This window comes from Dermacentor variabilis, chromosome 1, assembly GCF_050947875.1.
Source record: "Dermacentor variabilis isolate Ectoservices chromosome 1, ASM5094787v1, whole genome shotgun sequence".
NCBI classification, from domain to species: domain Eukaryota; kingdom Metazoa; phylum Arthropoda; class Arachnida; order Ixodida; family Ixodidae; genus Dermacentor; species Dermacentor variabilis.
In genome coordinates, this window is record NC_134568.1 from 102,101,131 (window position 1) to 102,126,466 (window position 25,336).

The following is a 25,336-nucleotide window of genomic DNA, read 5'->3' on the forward strand; positions in this document are numbered from 1 at the left end:
GTTGCCATCACTTCTTCTGGTTTGCGAGCCCTACTACGCAAGCTTCCTTAGGACTCAAAACAACATAGTAACATTATACTGATTAGCCACATTCTTCGTTATATTGTGCACTACTTTGTGCACATACATTACTATGGCTTGTTTTGTTGATTTGAAGGAGTGGTGCACCCTTGAACTGCAGCTGCCATTCACATCCTGAAGGAGAGTTTCAGGAGCAGTGACCAGCACATGCAATGACCTGCTTACTAATTTCTATCTCAGTCCTCGTGTTCAAATTAACACTCGGTGATCTTCATTCCTAACTTCCTGAAAGGCCCGCTACTTGTACATGTTGCTCCACACTTATAAACACGATTGCTGTCAGCCAAACATCTTCAGATGTCATGACAAAGCAGTGCCTTCACCAGAAGCAAGAACGGAGAAGCCTTGTCACTTGTAAGGTAGTAGTGCCATCTCCTGGTACAGAATACCATTCTGCCGCTGCTATAGTTTTCAAGACTGAGCAGCGGGACCAGATCTTGAAGATCATGCTGGTACCAAAGTTCAGAAGGATGATAGGTGCAGCATGATTTGCATCATTCTATGGGGTACGACCGCCAGCTTCAGGCGTAGTAAGGATGACAAGGAGGAGGGGAAGGCCATGAGGACATGGAAGCGGCAGCATTTCATTGTCAATATTTAAACTAATTTATGGCTAATTGAAGAACTTTTCGTGGAAAAGTATTCATGAGGAGATGCCCTTTAATGCCCAACATTTCAAACCTTTTGTGAAAGCAAACACATCATAATCTTAGATGTTCTTGCGCCATAAAACCCTACATAAGTGACTTTTATGAATGGCATTGCAAGGACCCTTTAAGTTACTTAAATTATTAGAGCACAGCTGCCTTGAGAAAGGTACTTGAAGAGGTTGTCTGCTAGCCACTGGTTCTTGCAGCTCAGCAGCTGGTACCTTACATGGCTGTCTACTAGCCATTGCTGAAAAGGAGAAGCGGTTATGAAAAATTCATGTCAGGCCATTGATGTTATACTGTATGATAACTTTAACATAATAAGGGATGCTTCATTTCTGGGCTGCACCCAGATTCATTATCCTTATTTATGCTATTTTTCTCTCTCTCTTGCTAGGGGTGTGCGAATATTAAAAACCTTCAAATAACAAATCAGATAGTGTGCTATTCAATTTGGTCTTTGAATTCAATAGTCACTATTTGTAAGTATGAATAATTTTGAAATACTTTTTGAATATTTCAATATGTCAACTGTACACAATTAAATTTAAAATTGGACCAAGGCTAGAATAAATTCTATCCCCATGGGCATAGTATAGGCATAAAACATGAGAACTTGCATAGTGTAGCAGGCTACATCACTCTGGGAGCAATACTTTACCAGCTAAACTCTTTGCACTCTTTGAGGAGCCCTGTGCATGCGAGGAAACTGCTTATTCTTTTATAATGATCCATTTGTGCTCCTAAACAATGCTTCATAATGTGCAATGTAATGTGACAGAAACTTTCTAATGTTAAGAATACTAGGATGCAAACATTGTTTGTAATAATTGTGAAAATGGCTGTTCAGTATTCGAAAACTATTCTAAAGATATTCAATGTTTGATTTGCTTCTGGAAATATTAGATTTGGTCTCAAAAATAACTATTCGCACACCTTTACTCTTTGCAGAGCTTACTATGCTTGTGTGACCAGTGTAGCAAAGGGTCATCATCATCATCAGTCTGGCTACACGCACTGCAGACCGAAGGCCTCTCCCATACTTCTCCAACTACCCCGGTCATGTGCTAATTGTGGCCATGTTGTCCCTGCAAACTTCTTAATCTCATCCGCCCACCTAACTTTCTGCCGCCCCCTGCTACGCTTCCCTTCTCTTATAATCCAGTCCGTAACCCTTAATGGGCACTGGTTACCTTCCCTCCTCATTACATGCCCTGCCCATGCCCATTTCTTTTTCTTGATTTCAACCAAGATGTCATTAACTCGCGTTTGTTCCCTCACCCAATCTGCTCTCTTTTTATCCCTTAATGTTACACCCATCATTCTTCTTTCCATAGCTCATTGTGTCGTCCTTAATTTAAGTAGAACCCTTTTCCTAAGCCTCGAGGTTTCTGCCCCGTAGGTGAGTACTGGTAAGACACAGCTGTTATACACTTTTCTCTTGAGGGATAATGGCAACCTGCTGTTCATAATCTGAGAATGCCTGCCAAATGCACCTCAGTCGATTCTTATTCTTCTGATTATTTCAATCTCATAATCCAGATCTGCGGTCACTGTCTGCCCTAAGTAGATGTATTCCCTTACCACTTCCAGTGCCTGGCTACCTGTCGTAAACTGCTGTTCTCTTCCGAGATTGTTAAACATTACTTTAGTTTTCTGCAGATTAAGTTTTAGACCCGCCCTTCTGCTTTGCCTTTCCAGGTCAGTTAGCATGCATTGCAATTGGTCCCCTGAGTTACTAAGCAATGCAACATCATCAGTAAATTGTAAGTTACTAAGCTATTCTCCGTTAACTCTTATCCCCAATTGGAGCATTGGAGAGATCGTATCTCCCTGCCTGACGGCCTTCTTTATTGGGATTTTGTTGCTTTCTTTATGGAGGACTACAGTGGCTGTGGAGCCGCTATAGATATCTTTCAGTATTTCTACATATGGCTCATCAGCACCCTGATTCCGTCATGTCTGCCAGACTGCTGAGGTTTCGACTGAATCAAACGCTTTCTCGTAATCAATGAAAGCTATATATAAGGGTTGGTTATATTCTGCACATTTCTCTATCACCTGATTGATAGTGTGAATATGGTCTATTGTTGAGTAGCCTTTACGAAATCCTGCCTGGTCCTTTGGTTGACAGAAGTCTAAGGTGTTCCTGATTCTGTTTGCGATTACCTTTATAAATACTTTGTAGGCAACGGACAGTAAGCTGATCGGTCTATAATTTTTCAAGTCTTTGGCATCCCCTTTCTTATGGATTAAGATTATGTTGGCGTTCTTCCAAGATTCCGGTACGCTTGAGGTCATGAGGCATTGCATATACAGGGTGGCCAGTTTTTCTAGAACAATATGCCCACCATCCGTCAACAAATCTGCTATTACCTGATCCTCCCCAGCTGCCTTCCCCCTTTGTGTAGCTCCCAAAGCTTTCTTTACTTCTTCCGGCATTACTTATAGAATGTCAAGTTCCTCTAGACTATTCCCTCTTCAATTATCATCGTGGGTGCCACTGGTACTGTATAAATTTCTATAGAACTCCTCAGCCACTTGAACTGTCTTATCCATATTAGTTGCAGCGATGGCGTAGAGGTAGAGCATCTGCCCCGCTTGCAAAAGGATCGTGGTTCAAATTTCGGTGCCGCGCAATTTTCCACCGGATAAAAAAAAATCCGCGTGTTGATAGAATCGCATAAGCAGGCCTGGAGTGCGGCCTGATCCCGGTGCCCAGAACTGGTAACGCACTCCCTCACCAGAGCAGGATTGGCCACCCTGGTGCAGTACTTGGCCACAGCCTCCTATATGAATACAACAATCAAACCCCGGCTCTCAGTCCCCAGCAGCTGCGAAGCAACTGACCACGGCCGCGGTCAGACCTGCAACGCAGCAGAGGGTGCTAAGAATCCCTGGCTTCGGACAGGCCGCCATTGGAATCTGAACCTGGCAACGTTTAATGCTAGAACATTATCTAGTGAGGCGAGTCTAGCAGTGCTATTGGAGGAATTAGAGCGCAGTAAATGGGATATAATAGGGCTCAGTGAAGTTAGGAGGACAAAAGAAGTATATACAGTGCTAAAAAGCGGGCATGTCTTGTGCTACCGGGGCTTAGTGACGAGACGAGAACTAGGAGTCGGATTCCTGATTAATAAGGATATAGCTGGTAACATACAGGAATTCTATAGCATTAATGAGAGGGTGGCAGGTCTTGTTGTGAAACTTAATAAGAGGTACAAATTGAATGTCGTACAGGTCTACATGCCTACATCCAGTCATGATGACCAGCAAGTCGAAAGCTTCTATGAAGATGTGGAATCGGCGATGAGTAAAGTCAACACAAAGTACACTATACTGATGGGCGACTTCAATGCCAGGGTAGGCAAGAAGCAGGCTGGAGACAAGTCAGTGGGGGAATATGGCATAGGTTCTAGGAATATCAAGGGAGAGTTTTTATTTATATATCTTTTTATTTATTTATTTACTCTCATACCCACAGCGCCATTTAGGCATTACAGTGAGGGGGGGGGGGGGTTACATACATCAATGTAAACAGCTTATGGCATCCAACAAACAGCATTAAACTATACAATACAATACAAATACAATACAATACAAACAAAAGGCAGGAAACGGCATCATACAATGAAGTAATAAAGCACTATGTAATGATAGCAAGCTCTACAATTACTATATACTATAAATAAAGAAGAAAATTTCAAAGAGCATTTGCAAAATGTTCATTATTAAGTATACCAACTACGGAAGCAGGCAGTCGATTCCATTCTAAAATGGTTTTGGGGAAAAAAGTGCTTTTGAAAAGTTTGGTCTACAACAGTATTCCTTAACCTTGAGCTCGTGATCTGTTCGTCTGGATATATAATGTGGCTGAAGAATATACTTATTACGGTCTATTCCAATTTGGCCATAAAATATAATGTGAAAAAGTTTCAAGTGTAATGCCTGCCTTCTCTTTTCTAAGGTGTCCCATTTTAATGTTTGTTTTGCACTAGTAATAATAATGTTTCTGTCATAGTTGCCGATTACGTACTGTGCTGCTATATTCTGAACTCCCTCAAGTTTATCTCAGTCAGTACACGTAGGAGGGTCCCATACGGTACATCCATATTCTAAAATGGGTCTAAGATATCTTTTGTACAGAAGATCACGAGCATGCTGGGGAAAGAGCTTTGTATTGCGCTGTAGAAATCCTAACACTTTGCATGCCTTTGCTGTAATGAAATCAACATGCCTGTACCAACATATAGACAGTGTGAGGAATACACACAAGTACTTGTATTCGGAAACAATCTGCAATGGGGAACCGGATAGATAATATACGGCTTCTGGCATACACTTTTTAGTAAAGCGCATGTGGACAGTTTTCTGTGTGTTTATTTGCATATGTGACTCTCTGCACCAGTTTTGCAGTTTAACCAAATCATTTTGCAAAATAACAGTATTGGCAATGCTTGTAATTTCCCTATATATTATCAGATCATCAGCAAACAATCTTACAGAAGAAACAATAGTGTTGGGAAGGTCATTTATAAATATTAAGAAAAGTATTATTAAAAGTAAGTTATTAGTAGAGTTTGCAGAACGGAATAATTTACGGATAATGAGTACCTTCTTCTGCAAGTGGGATAACAAAAAGTGGATGTGTAGGTAGCCCGAATGGTGTGACTAGAAATGAAAGAGACTTCATACTCTGCGCTAACCCTGGCATCATACAAGATGTGGAAGGGCTCGGCAAGGTGCGCTGCAGTGACCATAGGATGGTAAGATCTCAAATTAGCCTAGACTTGAGGAGGGAACGGAAGAAACTGGTACATAACAAGCCGATCAATGAGTTAGTGGTAAGAGCAAAAATAGAGGAATTCCGGATCCAGCTACAGAACAGGAATTCGGCTTTAACTCCGGAAGAGGACCTTAGTGTTGAAGCAATGAACGACAATATTATGGGCATCATTAAGGAGTGTGCAATAGAAGTCGGTGGTAACTTCGTTAGACAGGATACCGGTAAGCTATCGCAGGAGACGAAAGATCTGATTAAGAAACGCCAATGTATGAAAGCCTCTAACCCTACAGCTAGAATAGAACTGGCAGAACTTTCCAAGTTAATCAACAAGTGTAAGATAGCTGACATAAGGAAGTATAATATGGATAAAATTGAGCATGCTCTCAGAAACGGGTGAAGCCTAAAAGCAGTGAAGAAGAAACTAGCAATAGACGAGAATCAGATGTATGCGTTAAAAGACAAAGCCAGCAATATCATTACTAATAGCAAAGGGTATTGTAGTTATAATGAAAATTGCCTCTTTACTTAGATTTAGGTGCACATATAAATAACTACAGCGGGTAAAAATTAACCTGGAAGCCCCACTACTGCAGCTCTATAATAGCCTGCTTGGATGCTTGTGGAGATTAAACTCCATCAGTTATCATTAAAGGGACACTAAAGGCAAATATTAAGTCAAGCTAAAGTGATAGATTAGCGTTCGAGAGAGTCTAAGGCATCAATATTATTGCAACCAGAGCTTTGATAATCAAGAAATTGAGATAAATGTAGGACACAATTAGAGACTCCCCCAGGACATTCAAGTACTAGCCCAATGACGAAGGCACTCCTCATTATATTTTTATTTCACTGCTACTCAACCACACGTAACAAAAAGACCATTGTATTGCTTTATAAAATGAAAGAAAATGCACTTGTCTAGTTCTGTTTGCTATTTATAAAAAAGAACTCGTCAATGTTACCCAGGTGGTCAAAAGGTTTCAATTTCTACACTCTGTGCCGCCTGCGCTTTCATGTTCCAGTAGTTTCATTATCGCATAGTGCTGCGCTGGCTTTGATGGTTCACAAAACTTGCACAAACTGCAAGTAGCAGAGAATGTCGCGTCCATGTGATGTCATGGGATTTCCAAACGGTCCACGCCACTCGATCAAGAAGAGCTGCAGCGGCGAATCCAATGCACTGTCTTGGCTCGGTTTCTTCATGGCCGCGTGTTTGTTTGACATAGCAAACTGTAGCGGCGTCTCTCTGGCGCCATTTTACTCACCGACTGCAGCAAAGGTCGGTGATGGTGTACGGAACATCACCACTTCCCACTCGGGGGCAAGTGATTTGAATTGCGCTTAAAGTATGCGGATCCTTCAGACGCAATTTTCTCGTAAACTAAGTCTTTTCTTGGCACAAAACAAGCGCTGTGAGGTTTCTGGAATGGTATTTTAACAGTCCACATCGACTTAATATTTGCCTGAAGTGTCCCTTTAAAGGATCCATTTATTTTTTCACCGGATGATACATACAATTATGTAACCAAACTAATTTTATATTTGCACCTCATTCCATTCTCATTGTTGCAATCACACATAGGTTGTACGAATCTTTCATTTGCTGCTTATTAATGAGCTGTTGAGCTGGTTGTACTCAGATTTGCAAACACCTTTGTATGCATTTAAAGGATGCAAACCAACCTGTCGCATCATTTTTCACTCTCAATACTTTGTTTTATATATGCTTCAATTTACACACAGCAGACGCTTATTGGCAAGTGGTGAAAAAAAAGGAAAAAGGAAGAGGCATATAGCTGAGAGAATGTATGATCTATATTGTGGAGTACTTTGCGATCTTCTGTGCCATGACAATATAAACTGGGTAATAATATGGATAGGGTTCAGCGTTTTCAGTTTAAAAAAAAAGAAGTAGTATTGAATATTGAGTAGTCAAACGCAGGCGCATATATTTAGAGGAGGAATATTTATTTTGGTATATTTAGGCACCATGCCTGCACTGACTAGTACAAAAAAAAACGGCTTTAGGGACAAAGGATCAGTTTCAACATAATATCACTAATTGTCATTAAAAAACTGCATGACTAGCCTCTCAACAAAATTAGAGCCTTGTTGCAAACAAGCTTTCCAAGAAAGAATGACTGCTGTATGGCTAACTTTCCAAAAATGCAAAATAAATTGTTGTCCCAAAGAGATCAGAAGTGGAGGAAGCGGGGAAAAAAAGCTGCTGAAGGACTTGCGCACTGTAGACACATGTAAATTTAAGGACCTGTTGCAAGGAAATCATCACTGGTTGTAGCTTAAAAGATAAAACTGGTACATTGCTAGACTGCCAAATATACTAAGTGACACAATATACGCAAAAATGACTGGTTGTAAAGTAGGCCCTTCTGCTGGAAAACTGAAAACAAAACTTCCAATACCCATTTTGTTTCTGCATTGCTTTGAAAACTTTTGTCGTCACATTTCTGATAATTTGCAATACTTTGTTTAGCAGACAGAGAACTGTAACCCGTCTTTAGCAGTCAGTTGTTGCGAAATATTTGGTTAGTTTTGGATTGAAAAATACCGAATAAGTTCCTTTTCAGATATGAATATGAATAGTTAGTGTGCAGTATTCAATTCATATTTGAAACTTCAAATATTAAAAAATGTGGGAAAGGCATGACAAGTTTGTTTTCTCAGAAATTCACTTCTAACCAAAAGAAGGTCAGGGAAATAAAGTTCACCAAACAGCTAAGATGGTGATTGCCATGCAGCTGCGATCATACATGCGCTTAGATGCAAGGAGTCTGGTGAGGTCAAGGTTACACGAATTCATCTTCCTGCCCAAGTAATCATTCCTTTCTTTTCTTTTTTTTGCTTATCTGGTTCCATTTTGCATGTCACTTCAATGAAAATGACAAGCAATAAATGGAGAGGGGGTGTGCACAAAAGAATCAAGAGGAGCCCAGGCTTGGGTTCTTGCAGCAGTCACTGTGGTATACGAGCTCAGTGAGGGTAACATGGGGTCGTGCCTGCCATCCCATATTTCTGCATAGTGTTATACAAATCTATTTCTGTTTGAATATCGAATACACTTTATGAATTCTTGTATATTCATATCATTGTACGGCATTGTGCCCCCTTTCTATAAACTGCTTTAAAACTTTTGTTATTATGCATGTTGGATACAGCTGGTGTTGAAGTGCAGTATGCACAATCATACAACATGTCACAGCATCAATTAGTAAACCAGATATTCACAAAATCAAAAAGCTGTAAGCTCGATGCAAGAAATTTTGGGGGAAAAATTATTTAGAAAAATATATCCAGTGAAAAAAAAAATTTCATGTGTAAATAAAAACAAAAAAAAATATCCCAAATTTTAAGAAAATAAAGAGTGCAAACACTGAACCCTAACTACGAACAAATAATGGTTCAAACAGATTCTTCTGTTTTGATATTCACATGTCTTGGCATACGACGTGGAGCAGAGTCGTAGTGTGAGAGAATAACAAGGTCTAAATTATTCCTGGGTTAGATAATCTGGTTCATACCAGCCCACTTTGAGGTTCTTGCTCGTGTACAATAGGCCTGGCATATTTCTGCATAAAACCTGCAACTGTAAGTGCTGGGAGCATTGTGAACTGGGCCTGCATGGTGCGCATAGTTGTATCGAATGGCTGGTGTGGCACAGGCACTGCATGCCACAGCAGTGAACTGATTGGCGAGGTGCAGTATGTTAGGAACTAATTTAGTATATGCAGGGAAATAGCCAGTAGCTGAATATCCTGAATAACTCATTCTGGATATGCGGGCAAACAGAATTAGCTTTGAGACTTGTCATTTAATTTATTGGTATATTATTTTCATTTTGATGGGCACTTCATTTTGTGTTATACTGCAGAAGGCAGTACAATATGCCTAAATCTTTTAGAAAATGCATGGATGTATAAAATTTTTTAATGTTTATAATTTTTTGAGTCCTTGAAGAACATTTATGTATAATGTACTGTTGAACAATGATGTTTGTTTGCTGCTTTCTTCTTCTGTGAGTGTGGCCTATCTGACTGAATATAAGTCTAGTGCTTGGTCACAGTATTTCAATTGGCATACATTCTATTTGGTTTTCTTGGTTTCATTAGAGGCCAACTGTGGGGCTGCTCGATGCAGATGTCTATGGACCCTCCATTCCACGCATGATGAACCTGAGTGGTGAACCAGAATTGACACAACGTGCGTTGAAAGCTGTTTCTTTCTTGCACATACGGAAAATGAAAGGAAGTTCCCATTGCTGTGTCAGTGTTTAGCTGAGGGAGCTGCTGTTTCCTCTACTGTTCAAGATAATAACTGTGTGCTTCCACTTCCATGCTTGCATGCATTTTGAGCCTATAGACTACTTTAATGTTTGTGTTTTATGAAATAGATTGTGTAGCATGTTAACGTTGCATTAGTCTTTGTCTTTAGTAAGTTAGTCTTTGTTGTATTAGTGCCACTTTGTCATTCCTTTTACTATATTTAATGTGCCGAGGGCTTAACTCGCTGTCTGGTGACCTACAAGCTGCTTTGCTATTTCTCATTTTTAGTGGTAGCAAAGCAAGAACAGAATTGTTCGTTTACATTTGAGACACTCATTGACTACTACAAATTACCATATGAGTGTGAGCAGGATATCATGTGTTCCATAGTGACGTGCATCTTTAATGGCTGCATATTACTGTGCTATTACTAGTGTCCTTCACCCCTTTTCTTGATTTCTACTAATGAGTGCCTGTCTCCTTGATTTCAACATATATAGCTAATGCTTTGTATGCTAGCTTTATTGATATTCTATGTAGACTTTTTGTCTGTATTTTACCGAAATGTGTAGTCATATTGGATTGTACTTTGTGCTGTTAAGGACAAACTAAATGCAAATGCAATAATTTATATGCAGAGAGCAATATAGCAAGATATTTAATTTTAACTTTCAGTGTGAGATGAAGCACTTCTTGCAAGTTAAACTGAACCACACAGTTGTTTAGTCGTATGTAAATTGTGATCTTGTTATTTTGCTCGATCTGTTTGAATTGTCCCATTCACATTTTATTTGTTCATGGAGGTACACATGACAAGACAGTGTGATTGTGGCACTTGCATCATGAGATTTGAGAACCTTCAAATTTGGGAATTCTTCCAAATGGGTGATATATAAATTGTGGCCAACTGTCAAGGCTTGAATTCATGTGGACTTCAGTAGTGTCCCATGTACAGTCGATCATTAATAAATAAAATACAACTGTATGCACACAGACATTTGGCAGGCCATGTCAATAGGTCTACTAGAACATTTAACTTAAAAGGACCCCTCCCCAGGCCCCACAGAAAGTTTTAGTTATACACTGGAAGTTGTTAAGCACCATCTAAGGAGTGTTCTACCACAAGGATTTTTTAGACTGGTTCATTATTAGAGGAGATGGGAAAAATTGAAATGTTTCTATGCCCATGCTGCCAGGAGGTGAGCTTCACTGCCAACATGGACACTTTCCCCCATTTTCTCAACTAGCGTAAGCAAGCGACGTTCCTTCCCTGCCTTTTGTTCCTTCCTTCCCTTCCTTACCCAAGGGAATGCATCATGTTTATGTCTCAAGGGCCTTGTCTTCTTTTTTTCTGCTCTCCTTTCTTTTCCTCTATGATGCACTTCCAGTGGCACTTCTTCACATTCTTCAGGAATGTGAAAAAGCTTTTACTCATGAATGCCGCTCATGCTCAGAGTCCATGCTCTGCCTAGACTGTTGCCGCTGTGCTGCTCCTAGTCTGATCAAATAAACACCTTAACATTTGGTGGAGAGTGCTGTGCCCTTGATCAAACCTCCCACCCTGGAACTTCGATCCCGTACCCTGCCATCTACCATGCCTCAGGACGCCTCCTAGCAAACACCTCCTCCTGCACTAATCACATGTCCTTGTGTACCTCGTCACTGCAACTCTGCCACCTTCACTGGCGCGGCCGAAACCAGTGTGGAGGACTGGCTCTCCATATACGAGAGGGTCAACGTGCATAACAAGTAGGATGAACCAGCCAAACTGAGCAATGTGCTGTTCTACCTCGCGGGTGTCGCCAGCCTATGGTATAACAACCATGAAGCAGATCTCCCGACCTGGTCCGCCTTCAAGACTGCCCTTGTCAATGTATTTGGTCGCCCTACTGTTCGTAAGCTGCGTACTGAGCAGCGTTTGCGGGCACGCTCTTAGCAGCTGGGTGAATCATTTACCAGCTACATTAAAGACATCCTGGACCTATGCATGAAAGCGAACTCGACCATGGCGGAGTCTGAGAGGATCAGTCATGTACTGAAAGGTATCGAAGACACCTTCAACATGTTGCCTGCCAAGAATCCTTGCTCCATGGCCGAAATCATCACTTAGTACCAAAGCTTTGAAGAGTTACAGCAGCAGTGGCCATTGACCCATCGCTCTTCATTGCGCGAAGAACCTCTCGCTGGTTTGGCTGCGATTTCGGACCACTCTGCATTGCTTGAGAAAATGACGGCGTTCATCCGTGAGGAGGTTGCCCGTCAACTATCATTGCTGACATTTGCATAGCCACAGCATATGCAGGAGCCCTCCTCACGTTTTGTGCCTTCGCTCTGCCATGCCATTGAGCTGGAGATCAACGTGGCTTCGACTAAGCTCTGCCAAAATGCTCCTGCGGCTGCACCTCTCAGCTCCGCAGACGTCACCTGGCCCCCACAGATCCGTGTGCCTGCACCACTCGGCTATGCCAATGTCATCGCCTGGCCCCAACTACTTCCACAATGTGCGCCTCTCAACTACGCCGACGTCGTATCTAAACCCCGACCGCAGTCTGCCGTGCAACCATTTTACCAGCCACCCAGTCCAATGCTACCTGCGCTATGGATGGGACTTGTCACTGTGAATAGGTGGTGCACTTCGGACAGTAGACCCATCTGCTTTGCATGTGGATGCGCCAGCAACGTAGCATGCTTTCGCAATAATGTGCAGCCTCCTAGCGCCGCATCATACCCGGCAAGTCATCTTCTCGGTTCTCACAAGCACATGATGACCCACCTTCTGACTGATCACCGGCAGTACGACCAAGGCCTGTCACTTGCCATTCACCTTCTCCACGTCGTCACTCACTATCGCCTATGCGGCCTCGTCCCTTTGCTTATGAGGAGGAAAACTAGTCACAGTCCACGAGGCACGGGCTGCAGCACTATCAAAATCTGAAAGTCCTCAACGAAGCCCATCGAATGTGATAGACGTGTTTATGGACAATGTTCATGCATCTGCGCTTGTGGACACTGGAGCCGCCGTATCCATTATGACTACACAACTTAACCGTTTGCTTCGAGAATTGATGACACCACTTTTTGCACTATCCCTCCGTACAGCCAGCGCCCTGCGTATTAACCACATAGCGGCGCATACCGCTCGCGTTGTCATTGTGGACATTCTATACACCGTCAAATTCATCATTATTTCCTCATGCTCACATGACCTCATGACCTCATCTTGGGCTGGCATTTTCTCTCCCGCCACAATGCTGTGATTTATTGCACCCTCACCGAAATAGAACTCTCACCAGTGTCAGGCTTGACGCTGGCTGACAGTCCTTCGGCTTTGAACAAGCTACTCATCAAAGATAACACCACAGTGTCCCCGAACTCGTCAATGGTTGTGTCAACTATTGCAGCAGCCTCTCCGACACTGCTGCACTACTTTCTCCATCCGGCCGCTTTTGCATCCGAAAAGGTCTGCTGCTACCTTTTGCGACCGTAGAAGTCACTGAGGGATCCAGCGCTATCTTTGTTAGTAGCCCGTCTCCATGCACTGTGATGCTGTTGCAAGGGGACTGTCTTGGCAGCATGGAAGCCATTGAAGCCACCCGAGTTATGGACATGCCCAATGACACACACTGCACCACTTACAGTACACGCAATACTATTTCTATGTCTGCTTCGTCACCCTGTTATGTATTTCATTCCTCCATTGCTGATAACCTTACGCCAGCCCAACGTTCCCAGCTTCTGGGCCTGCTAGACGAGTTTCGTTCTTTCAATGTCGGGCAACCTTTCCTGGGCGGGACGTTCACTGTTACGCATTGCATCGACACTGGCTCCCAGCCGCCACTGCGGCAATGCCCGTATTGTATGTCTCCGCCAGAACATTGTGTAATTAATGAGCAAGTCGACGACATGCATCGATGCAAAGTGATTAGACCTTCGAACAGTCCATGGGCACCACCTGTTGTCGTTGTTGCGAAAAAAAGACGGTTCTGTATGGTTCTGTGTGGACTTTTGGCACCTCAACAATGTTACTCACAAAGACGTTTACCCGCTACCGCAGATTGATGCCATTGACAGCCTACAAGGAGCAGAATTTTTCCTCCTCTTGATCTGCGTTCAGGGTAGGCAAGTACCCATACCAGATGACGATTTACCGAAGACAGCTTTTGTCATGCCCAACGGCTTGTACGAATTTAACGTCATGCCATTTGTACTTTGTAATGCACCCGCAAGTTTTGAGCGCATGATGGATATTGTTCTGCGCAACTTGAAATAGCATACATACTTGTGCTACCTTGATGACGTTGTTTTCGCTCTGGACTTCCCCACGCACCTTCAATGCCTCCGACGTGTTTTGACGTGCTTGATAAACGCCGGCCTACAACTAAATTTAAAGAAGTGCCAATTTGCAGTGTGGCAGCTGACCATGCTAGGTTACATCATCTCGAAGGATGGAATTCTCCCCGATACAGCCAAACTTTGAGCTGTTGCTGAGTTCCCTAAACCTACGTCCGTCAAATACCTTTGCAGTTTTGTAGGTCTGTGTTCCTACTTTAGATGCTTCATCCAAAACTTCACCACCATCATATTGCCCCTGACGAAGCTCCTTGGAAGCAGCGGGCCCGCACTTCATGGTAGTCAGAGTGCGGCGAGGCGTTTGCAATCTTGCGCCGTTTGCTGACGTCGCCTCCGCTGCTACGTATCCCAGCTTGCTGTTTCTTCCATTGACCTTTGCACCATCGCTTCCGAACAGCACAAGGACCACTGGATCGCCTCGCTGATAGACTTGCTTTCTGATCCATCGGCGGAATCAACCACTCGCTCGTTGCGTCGTCAAGCCAACAATTTTGCCATTCACGAAGACCTACTCCACCGACGCAATTACACCGCTGATGGCCGCCAGTGGTTGCTAGTAGTACCCTGCGAGCTGCGTTCTGGAATATGCGCATCATTACACTCTGATCCACAGGGCGCACACTTGGAAGTATTCAAAACATACCAGTACATTCGACCGCGGTACTGCTTGTGCAGGATGTACAGCTACATTCACAAGTTTGTTCGCTCGTGCCCCAATCGTCAGTGCCGGAATTTACCACGCCTCTCGCCAGCCGGTCTGCAACCGTTACCTTGACCTACCCAGCCGTTCGGGCGCGCCGGAATTTATTTGTGTTCGCCACTTCCCCTGATATCTGCTGGTAACCGCTGGGCCATCGTGGCTGTTGACCACCTCACGTGATACGCCGAAACTGCCACCCTCCCAGCAGCTACAGCACGCAATGTTGCCTCCTTGCTGCTTCGCTGATTCATACTGCATCATGGTCCACCACAGGAGTTGCTCAGCGATCGCGGACGTGTCTTTTTGTCGGAAGTCGTCGAAGCCATCCTCAAAGAGTGCCACATTGTGCACCGCACAACTGCTGCTTACCATCCGCAGACCAATGGCCTCACAGAACGCTACGACATGTCGCTTGGCGACATGCTCACAATGTACGTAGCCTCGAGCACACAAATTGGGATGCCATTCTGCCCTTCGCAACCCACGCCTACAGTACCGCCACTTAGAGCACCACTAGCTTTTCACCCTTTTCTTACTGTACGGCCGGCACCCGTTGCACACAACCGACACAATGCTTCCATAGAAGCTTTATGCATCCGAGTGTGCGCCTATTTCTGCCACAGCCAGACATACCGAAAAGTGCCGCAATCTCGTGCGGGCCTTTACTTCAAATGACGAAGAGCACCAGAAGAGCGTTCACGGTGACACAACTTCTGCACCCACGTTCCTCCCCGAAGCGCTTATGTAGCCCTCGGTCCCTTCCACTGCACCTGGTCTCTCGTCGAAACTACTGCCCTAGTATGAAAGCCCCTACTATGTCGTTGAAAGCACATCTCCAGTCAACTACATGATCAAGCCCATTGAACTGTATTCAGACATGTGCCGTCGTGGATGAGACATTGTTAACATCAACCGCCTCAACACCTACTATGACCCACTCACAGTGTCAAGCTGTTATGTCATGAGTTGGCTCCCTTTTCGTTCCCAGGGGTAATTGTAGAGAAGGATTGGAATGATGTAGTGGGTAGTCTTCTCCAGTGCTTTTGCTCGTGAATGCTGCTTGCGCTCGGAGTTCGTGCTCTGCCTAGACTGTCACCGCTGCACTGCTCCTAGTCCGATCAAATAAACGCCTTCACAATACATACATATATATATATATACAATCTCCACAAGCTCTTGGTACTATTAACAAGTTGAAAGTAGCACTTGTGCTCTTCTGTGTGTGCATCTTTTTTGCACTAATTCCCCTCAACTGTTTTGCAAGGTCAACTAACCCAAGAGTTAGTCCTTTGTAATGTAAAACAATTGTTGAACATGTCATTAAAACACAAAAATATTTAGACATTAAACAGCAGCTGAATTAGAATGGCTGGTGCCCTCTTGCAGGCATGCTTTCAAGGACATCATTATCTCCATCTTAATTTCACAATTAAGACAGTCAGTGCTTTTAATGCCTGGATACAATGTTTCTACAGTTTTCTGTAGAATGTGAAAAATTGCCAATGGAAGTGCATCATAGAGGGAAAACAAAGCTTGATGTGGGCTAGTTGGTGTAACATACTTGAAGAAAAAACGGCGCTACAAACACACGGACTAAAAGAATATGTACGACGGACAGGGCCTGTCCGTTGTACATGTTCTTTTAGTCAGCGTCCTTGTAGCGTTTTTTTCTTCAAGAGAAGAAAAAAAAAGTGTGTGTGTGTGTGTGTGCGCGTATATATATATATATATATATATATATATATATATATATATATATATATATATCTATATGTATATATATATATATATATATATATATATATATATATAGCGAGGGTCTCAAACCTGGAAGAGTTGATGCCTTCGGTAGCACTTGTGAGTTTGTTGACCAGTTGCCTTAACCCAAAAAGTTAATGTACACGTGTCATCTGTGGCAGAAAGTATGTTCCACATCCGCCGCCAAGGCTTGTAAGTGGTGGCGCTGGCTAACGCTGCCAGATTTAGTCCTAGCAGATAACTATCTCAGAAAGTGGATTGGAAAGCTCTATTGGTAAGAGCATCGCACATGTAATGCAAAAACGAGGGTTAGTGCCCCACCTGCGGCTAGTTGTTTTTTCATCCAGTTTAATAATTTCCATTAATTTATCATTTCTTTAATTCAGTTAGCAAGTACAAGTAATTTGCCCTATGCTGTCCTTGGTGTCTTTGTCTGTTGGCTTCTTATGATATGGCAAATAAAGGTTGGGCCTCTCAGTTTCCTTTCTTCTCATATATATATATATATATATATATATATATATATATATCTTGCCATGCATGCACACATAAGGTATACAGCAATGTCATATGATGATGTGTCTACATCAGACAGGTGCACAAGAATTCATATTCTGAGGTGTGCAGTGCAATTGATGGCTCTCTTGTGCAGTACTCTGTTCTTTTCAATAAGATAGGCTTCCAACGCTAGTCTCGAAAGAGGTATTACCACTCCTGCCATTGAAATGGTTGTCCCCGATATGTGAGCCTTGCAGCAATTAACACACAGTAATGTGTGCTGGTCACCATATGTGCATCCTTGTCCTTTTTCTTGTGCATGCTCCCATAAGCAGTCGTTCATGCAGCGTTTGGTTTCGCTGATATACATTCTACTGGAAGACATAGGTACGGCATAAACTACTTCTCTGGAGTGCTTACTGCATGTAGTTGTGAGGCTCGCTTCTCATGGACAACATTTTGAGGCAAGAGCGGCTACACTTTTTAATATTTGTGCTGGAAGTCTATTTTATTGAACAGAACAGAGACTCTTGCACAAGTGAGCCGTCAGTTGCACTGCACGCCTCAGAATTTGAATTCTTGTGCACCCGCTATTGATGTGCATGCATCATCATGTGATATTGTTGAATACCTTTGTGTGCACATGTGGCAAGATATAACACACACACACACACACACACCTTCCTGCTATTAACTAGTTGAAAATAGAGCTTGTGTTTATCCGCTCTTCAGTGTGTGCCTTCTTTTGTGCTAGTTCCCCTCAACAGTTGTGTTACAATGATTTTTTGTAGCACACAAGTGACTAGTTTCTATTTTTTTCCACAGAAAACCTCATGAAACCACTGGTCAATTATGGGATTAAGTGGTGAGCCATATTTTGTCTCTATGATTTATGTAGTGTACTTCCACAGAAGCATGTGCCATCATCATGTGCTGTCAGTGAGATGTCATGGATCTTAAGATGCTGTAGAACATATAATGCGTGAATGGGGAGAGTGACTTTTCATTGCATGCATCTTGTCATACATCATCGTATAATGCCCATAGGCCATTGAAATGATAGTGCATGAAGCCTAGTGTTCCATGTTATCTAGAATTTCACATTCTCTAGAATTTCTTGCCGTTTAAGTATATCAGGTTGTATCTCATCAGCATATTTTCAGAGCACAATGGTAAATTTACCTCATCTGTTAGACACTAGTGCATGTGTGCTGTTACCTTACCTTTCCCTGTTGTCCACTTTTACATTTCTTTATGGTGTTCAGACTAAAGTCACTTGTTGGCTGTGATGTCTGTTTCTTTGCCGGTATGTAATGACCTATGTTAAATGTTTTGTATAATATTCGTTGTTAGACTAGTTAGCCTAACTGATTGCTTTCATTGCATTACTATATGTTTATGAGCTTGTTCTGTTTGGTCGATACAGCATGTCCATGGGGTTTTTGGTCGACAACAAGATGCCTATTGTGTGGCGAGGACTTATGGTCATGTCTGCCATTGAGAAACTGCTTAGGCAGGTATGTTCGAATTGTCTTTAAATTTCCTGTGTTCTGTGTAGTGAGCTCTAGTCAACTTTATGTGGCACCCTTCAGCTCTTTTGTCTTTGGAGGCAGATATTGTTGTTTGTTTTGCTTCTAGCTTTCAACACAGTGCTACATGTTATCACAGTACTCACTTTGACCTTAATTGAAGGTGTCACATCATTTTCACATTTCCATGCATATGGAACATACTCAGCATAGCAAGTAGATTGCTTAAATCTCCATGCATATGGAACATGCTCAGTGTAGCAAGTAGATTACTTATTTGAAAGTTTCACATCATTTTCACGTTTTCATGCATATGGAACATACTTGCGAGCAGATTGCAAATATGCTGTAGGGCAAATAAACATAGTGAGGATTTTTTTGTTCTTGTCTGTTTAAGGTGGAGGGTTGGGGAACACTTAACAGAATTTGCATGTCCCTGGGCAAACATCTTCCAGCGTGTTGAAATTATAGGATGGGCACATACCTATATAGTTTTAAGTACATGGAGGGGAGTAGGTAACCCTCTTAAAGGAAAAGCGTAGGTGGCATTTCTTGCAATTTGGCCATGAAAAATGTGACACAGCACTCACTAAATCATTTTGTCCCATGGGTTGCAGGTGAGCACTTCCTCTTTTTCTGACGCTAGTAAATGCAAATGTCTTTAGTGGGTGAGCCCAATATCCTTCATTACTTAGTGGACCCTGTTGTTGGACCAATAATGGGTCCTGTTATTGGCCTGGGAAAGTGAAGGGGACTTCACCAACTGGCGAAAAGGAGTGCTTACAAAAAATGAAGGTTCAGCAGTCTTGCAAAGAGAGAATGCCGCTGCTCCTGCAAAAAATTACTATTTAGTTACACCTGCGTATCATTTGGTGTGTGGGGACAACTTACAGTATCTGGTACAGGCACCAAGAAAGAAACGAAGGAGCATGCTCACTGAGAAGGAAGGGCTTTTCTGACACCCTGATTGTTATTGCAGGCTCCAGAATGTCCAAAGACCTACCTACATGAGAACCACTATCGATGGCGCATATTTATTGAGGAGTTTTCTATTGCTCTTTTATGTCCATTTGGACCAGTCTCAGCATTGATTCCAAGTATGATAAACACCTCTCAAGCATAAATGTGTTTCCTTCTTTTGTTTCTACTTTTTAGCGCATGCTGTGTAGTTTAAGGTGTCGCAAACACCATGACATATCCATGCTATTAATCCCTTCATCGAAAGTAGTGAGAGGTGGCAGATGATGCTAGACAATGCAAGACAAGCAGACAGTGGGCTGGTTGACTATGGAAGGTATGACGTTCCAAACATCTCAGCATCATGGGCCTAGGCTACCAGGCTGCCAGGCTGCTGCTGATGTTGCATTTGCAGGTTAAGTGGACATGTAATGGAGCACCACTAAGGGCTCATTGAGATCGGCATTTGACAGAGGTTGTGCAGTTGACTGACTGGTGACGAAGGAGCGCCTCATGGCGACCGATGTCCACAACAACAACTAAGCCGACCTGCCCGTCACCACACAGAAATGTCTCTCCATTGATTCCATTTTACATCTGCTCGCACTGCCATCACGACATAAAATAAGCATCAGCATATAGAGACATCCTGGTTCTGTGCCACTGATTGGTTCAGTACGTTTGTGACTGCAGTTGCATGACTAAAAAATCAAGCAGAGAAAAACTGACCCAAAAGAGTAGCTTTTCAACCAAGGCAATCATTTGCGACCAATTCAGTCGCGCAATTATGCAAGTCGCTAGTGTGAGCAAGCTAGAAGAGTTTTGATCTCATAGTTGTTGATGTTTGTGTGCCTTCAGTACGCTTTTAAAAACTGAAATGAAAATTTTGCTTCTGTAGTTTTGATTGACTCCTAATATATTTCAGGTAGCATGGGGCCCATTGGACTACCTTGTTGTTGATATGCCACCAGGAACTGGAGACACGCAGCTTTCCATCTCCCAGAACATTCCAGTGTCAGGTAATGCTTTTGAAAATGTCTTTGCTTTTCTATTGATATTGTTATAACATTACAGGCATTGACAGAGTTTTGTATGCTCTTTCAAAAATTACTGCTTATTTTGGTGCAGGACCTTTTATTCTTGGGAGCATAAAATTACCATTTCTTTTTTCTTTCTCTTTTATTAACTCTTTCACATGCTACTCTTTTGCAACGAATGTCATGCCGTAGTTTATTTTACTGCTTAATTCATTGCTTTAGACTGTAACTCAATCGGTGGAATTTGTCTCAAAGGTTGCAATTTCGAATGTGTTCACAATTTCAAGTGTGTTCACAATTTCATGTGCTTGTATTTTAAGCTGCCTCTGTGAAAAATGTTTTTTTTATCATCATCATCACCAGCCTCTTCTATGTCCACTGCAGTACTAAGGCCTCTCCCTGCGATCTCCAATGACCCCTGTCCTGCGCCAACCGATTCCAACTAGCACACGCAAATTTCCTAATTTCGTCACACCACCTAGTTTTCTGCCGTCCTCTACTGCGCTTCCCTTCTCTTGGTACCCATTCTGTCGCCCTAATGGTCCAACGGTTATCTAATCTGCGCATTACATGACCTGCCCAGCACCTTTTTTTCTTCTCTTAATGTCAGTTAGAATGTCGTCTATATACCCGTTTACTCTCTGATCCAAACCACTCTCTTTCTGTCTCTTAAAGTTATGCCTAGCATTCTTCGTTCCATCACTCTTTGCGCAGTCCTTCACTTGTTCTCAAGCTTCTTTGTCAGTCTCCAAGTCTCTGCCCAAATGTCAGCACCAGTAAAATGTACTGATTGTATACTATCCTTTTCAATGATAACGGTAAGCTCCCAGTCAGGAGCTCACAATGTTTGCTGTATGCGATCCAACCCATTTTTATTCTTCTTTGAATTTCCTTCTCGTGGTCAGGGTTCCCTGTGATTAGTTGACCTAGGTAAATGCACTCCTTCACAGACTTTAGAGGCTGACTTGCGATCTTGAACTCATGTTCCATTGTCTGGTTATTTACCATTATCTTTGTCTTCTGCATATTAATCTTCAGCCCCACTCTTGTTAAGGTCCTCAATCATTTGTTGTAACTCGTCCGCAGTGTTGCTGAATAGAACAATGTCATCTGCAAACCGAAGGTTGGTGAGGTATTCGCCGTCGATCCTTACTCCTAGACCTTCCCAGTTTATTAGCTTGAATACTTCTTCCAAGCACGCAGTGAATAGCATTGGAGAGATTGTGTCTCCTTGTCTGACCCCTTTCTTTTTGGGTATCTTCCTACTTTTCTTGTGTAGAATTAAGGTGGCTGTTAAATCGCTGTAGATAGTTTCCAGGGTATTTACGTAAGCAGTTTGTACTCCTTGATTACGCAATGCCTCTATGACTGCTGGTATCTCTACTGAATCAAATGCTTTTTAGTAATCTATGAAAGCCATATAAAGAGGCTTATTGTACTCTGTGGATTTCTCGATAACCTGATTAATGACATGGATGTGATACATTGTAGAGTTTTTTTTATAACTCCCTATTAAAGAGAGTGTAGATATAAATAAGTAACTGCTCTCACACTCTGCATGCACTATGTGTGCAAACTTTCACGATTTTTCAGCAACCAAAAAAAAAAAAAGAGCATGAAATTTTGAAACCAACCACTATTGCAACAGAAGAAAGATGCACTCGTAGATCAGGCAGGAATGCTGAGTTTGTAAAAACATGTGCATTTGTTATTTTATTTTGTATTGGAATGTCAAACTGATGAAATTTTCATCTTATAGAAAGCAGATTTCTTTTCAACTGAGTTGCAGCCTGTAGGGGATGGCCATAGTGCCTTTGTGCAGATGCTCAAGTGTAGTGAAATGTGTCGTGCTTCAAGGCGCCATCACTGCATTAGGTGCCCTTTTGTATCTTCTAGCACAGATTTCGATTTGACTACTTTACTATAAAATCAAAATGTCCAAGCATAATTTTACGAGCAGAAAGTTATAATTTTTTTTTAAGGAATGTAACCCACATTAACCTTAACACATTCCAGATAAGTGGAGTGCCTAAACAGTTTTGCATTTTTCAAAGTGACTTGAGGGTGACATCTGCGAGTGCTTGACCAATACCACCAAACTTGTAGGGATCTTGCTGCTCTATTGCCACATTATGATCTTTCATTTCTGTCCTAGGTCATTATCGAAGACCGGAAAGGGCACAACAGCAGGAGTTTCAGTTATTGGGTCTTTCATGCTTGATTTCCTTGCTAATGTTGTACCTTTAATTGTCAGTAAAATATATCAGTACAAGTGACCGCTGACTAGAGTGGACCTATTGCAGCATGTATCACTGAACTGCATGAAAGTGATGATGGTAATATCCAGACCATCCCATCTCAGGGTGATGATGTGTTCCCTTACCCCCATTTTGTTCATGTTGTGGATTATTGTGTCATTAGCTGCAGCAGAGCTGTCATTACCCACTTCTTACAGGGTACTACACAGCTAATGCAAGTGTTATGACTAGTGTCTCAAGTTAAGGTGATTGGTGCCAGAGAAAAAAACTCAGAAAGCAATAATTTCTACAACAGCAGCTGATGGCTTTGGATGAGTTACACAATGCATTATGAAAAAGTAAAAATAGTAAGACTAACGATAGTGCAGCATGATGGTATATTCATTTGGTTGCCCAGCATATTGCCTCCTTTTATGCAGGTCGATTTCATCTGCACTGTTGCGTTTTCATAGACTGGCTGCTCATTAAAGGTGCAGGTCTGACATGTCTGCGTACCCTATTGCTGAGAAAGTCAATAAACTTTAGCATCCCCCCCCCGCCCCCTTTATTTTCTTCAAGTAATATGTAGCAGCAAAACTTCGTTGTTTGTAACTGGAGTGTGTTGTTAATGCGAGAGTGTTAAGGGCCCTGTGTTGCAGAAAATCCAGCATCAGACGTCGCTTCGGCAAAAAGATTTTTGAACCACCCATACCCAGGCCCTCCATGTAGCACAATGAAGTTGCTGAACTAATTGTATTTCTCAAGGTAAAATACGTAGAAAAATCTTAAAGGCTTAGACATCACCTACAGGCATGATAGCATCAGATTGTAATTTGAATATACGAAAAAACATAATTCTGTTACGCGAAAACTGAAGCAAACCCCTTTTCCAGAGTTTCTACCAATTCTTTGGCATTCCGGAGGATGCCGGCAAAACTGAGCCTATTCTTAAAAATAAAGTTCTTGGCGAGGTGTTTTCTGCAAAGCTTGCTGTTCCTTGCAAATCTGTTGGCCGAATTCATCGTCTTGGTAACAAAGGTAACAAGAGACCAGTCATCATTTACTTCCAGGATTTTACCGAAAAACAGCTTGTCTTAAAAAGTGCATACAAATTAAAGGGTAGTCGAATATCGATTCAAAACGATTACTTGTGCAGCACACTAAGGAAACGTAAACTCTTGTGGGATAGTGCTAAAAGTGAAAGAGAACAAGGCAAGAAAGTTCACTTAATTAATGATAAGATGCATATTAACAATGAGCTTTTCACATGGGATGACAGTAAGAACTTGAGGATCAAAATTGACAGCCATGTAAATACTTTGAAAAATGATTGACTTGCCTCTGCTGACACTTCCCCTGGTGCTAAAGAGCTGAGAATATTAAACATTAACGCCCGCAGTGTCATTAATAAATCGGAAAGCCTTGAGGCAACTATCATGGGTTACAATCCCCATGTAGTTGTGATAACAGAAACGTGGTTGCATGACAATATTGAATATGCTGTTGTGTTTCCTCCATCTTATCAAGCATATCGCCGTGACAGGTGTACTAGAGGGGGCAGGGTAGCAGTTTTGGTAAAAGGAACTATATCCACTACTCTGTTATGTCAGGCCGATAACTTTGAATCTGTTACAATAGAGCTTACTTGCTGGGATAAATCATTTTTGCTATTTGCAGTTTATCGAGCACCTGACTCGCCCCCAGAATTCTTTCGTGATCTTTTTGAACACATGGTTTCATTCACAAGCGATAAAGTGCTACTTATAGGCGACTTTAACCTACCAGATATTGATTGGGAGAACAGGGTTCTCTGCACCGGGATTAATTCACCCTTAGGTTACTTGCATGACATCATTCTGTCTCACAATCTACAACAGGTTGTAAGACAGCCAACGCGCACCTATGGTGCGTCAGCAGCCATACTTGACCTCGTTTTTGTAAGTCGTTCATTAGAAAACTTTTTTGTTTCGGTTGAACCTGGATCTGATCATAGTCTGGTATATTTTTCTTGTTCTTTGGAAGTGCTAAACACCAAGAAATGTAAAATAACCACTGTTAAAGATTTTTCTCGTGCCAGAGACGAAAGTGTCTTGGATTGTCTTAAACAATGCCTTGATAACTTTCACAGTAACAATGCTACTGTGCTTTGGGATAAATTTAAGGAAATTATCAGTCACTGCCTTAGCAACTTTATTCCTAATAAAAGTAAATAAACTTCCAAGACTACTCCCTGAATAACGAGAGAGATTTTGCACCTTAAAAGAAAGGTTAGCACTTAAGACGATGATGTGCCTCACGTGTTTCAATTCACGAAATCCAAAATAAACTAAACCAAGAAGTACGGCAAGCTAAACGCTGGTATTTTCACCATACATTGCCAAATTTCATTCAAATGGCACCCCCAAAATTTTGGGCTTTTCTATGCACAAAAACCAAGTGAATTGACCAAATTGTTCACGAGGGCCATGTCGTT

The 25,336-nt window shown here is 42.1% G+C and overlaps 1 protein-coding gene across 6 annotated transcripts in view; it reads left to right on the plus strand.

The window, feature by feature from the left end:
* Nucleotides 1-25,336, plus strand: part of Nubpl (NUBP iron-sulfur cluster assembly factor, mitochondrial) — a 99,216-nt gene that overhangs the window by 8,335 nt on the left and 65,545 nt on the right. For all 6 annotated transcript variants that reach the window (XM_075691485.1, XM_075691483.1, XM_075691479.1 and 3 more), the window contains 4 exons: nt 9,645-9,735; nt 17,929-17,968; nt 18,530-18,620; nt 20,515-20,608. In XM_075691485.1, coding sequence (XP_075547600.1) covers nt 9,645-9,735; nt 17,929-17,968; nt 18,530-18,620; nt 20,515-20,608 — 316 coding nt within the window. The remainder of the gene's footprint in view (nt 1-9,644; nt 9,736-17,928; nt 17,969-18,529; nt 18,621-20,514; nt 20,609-25,336) is intronic.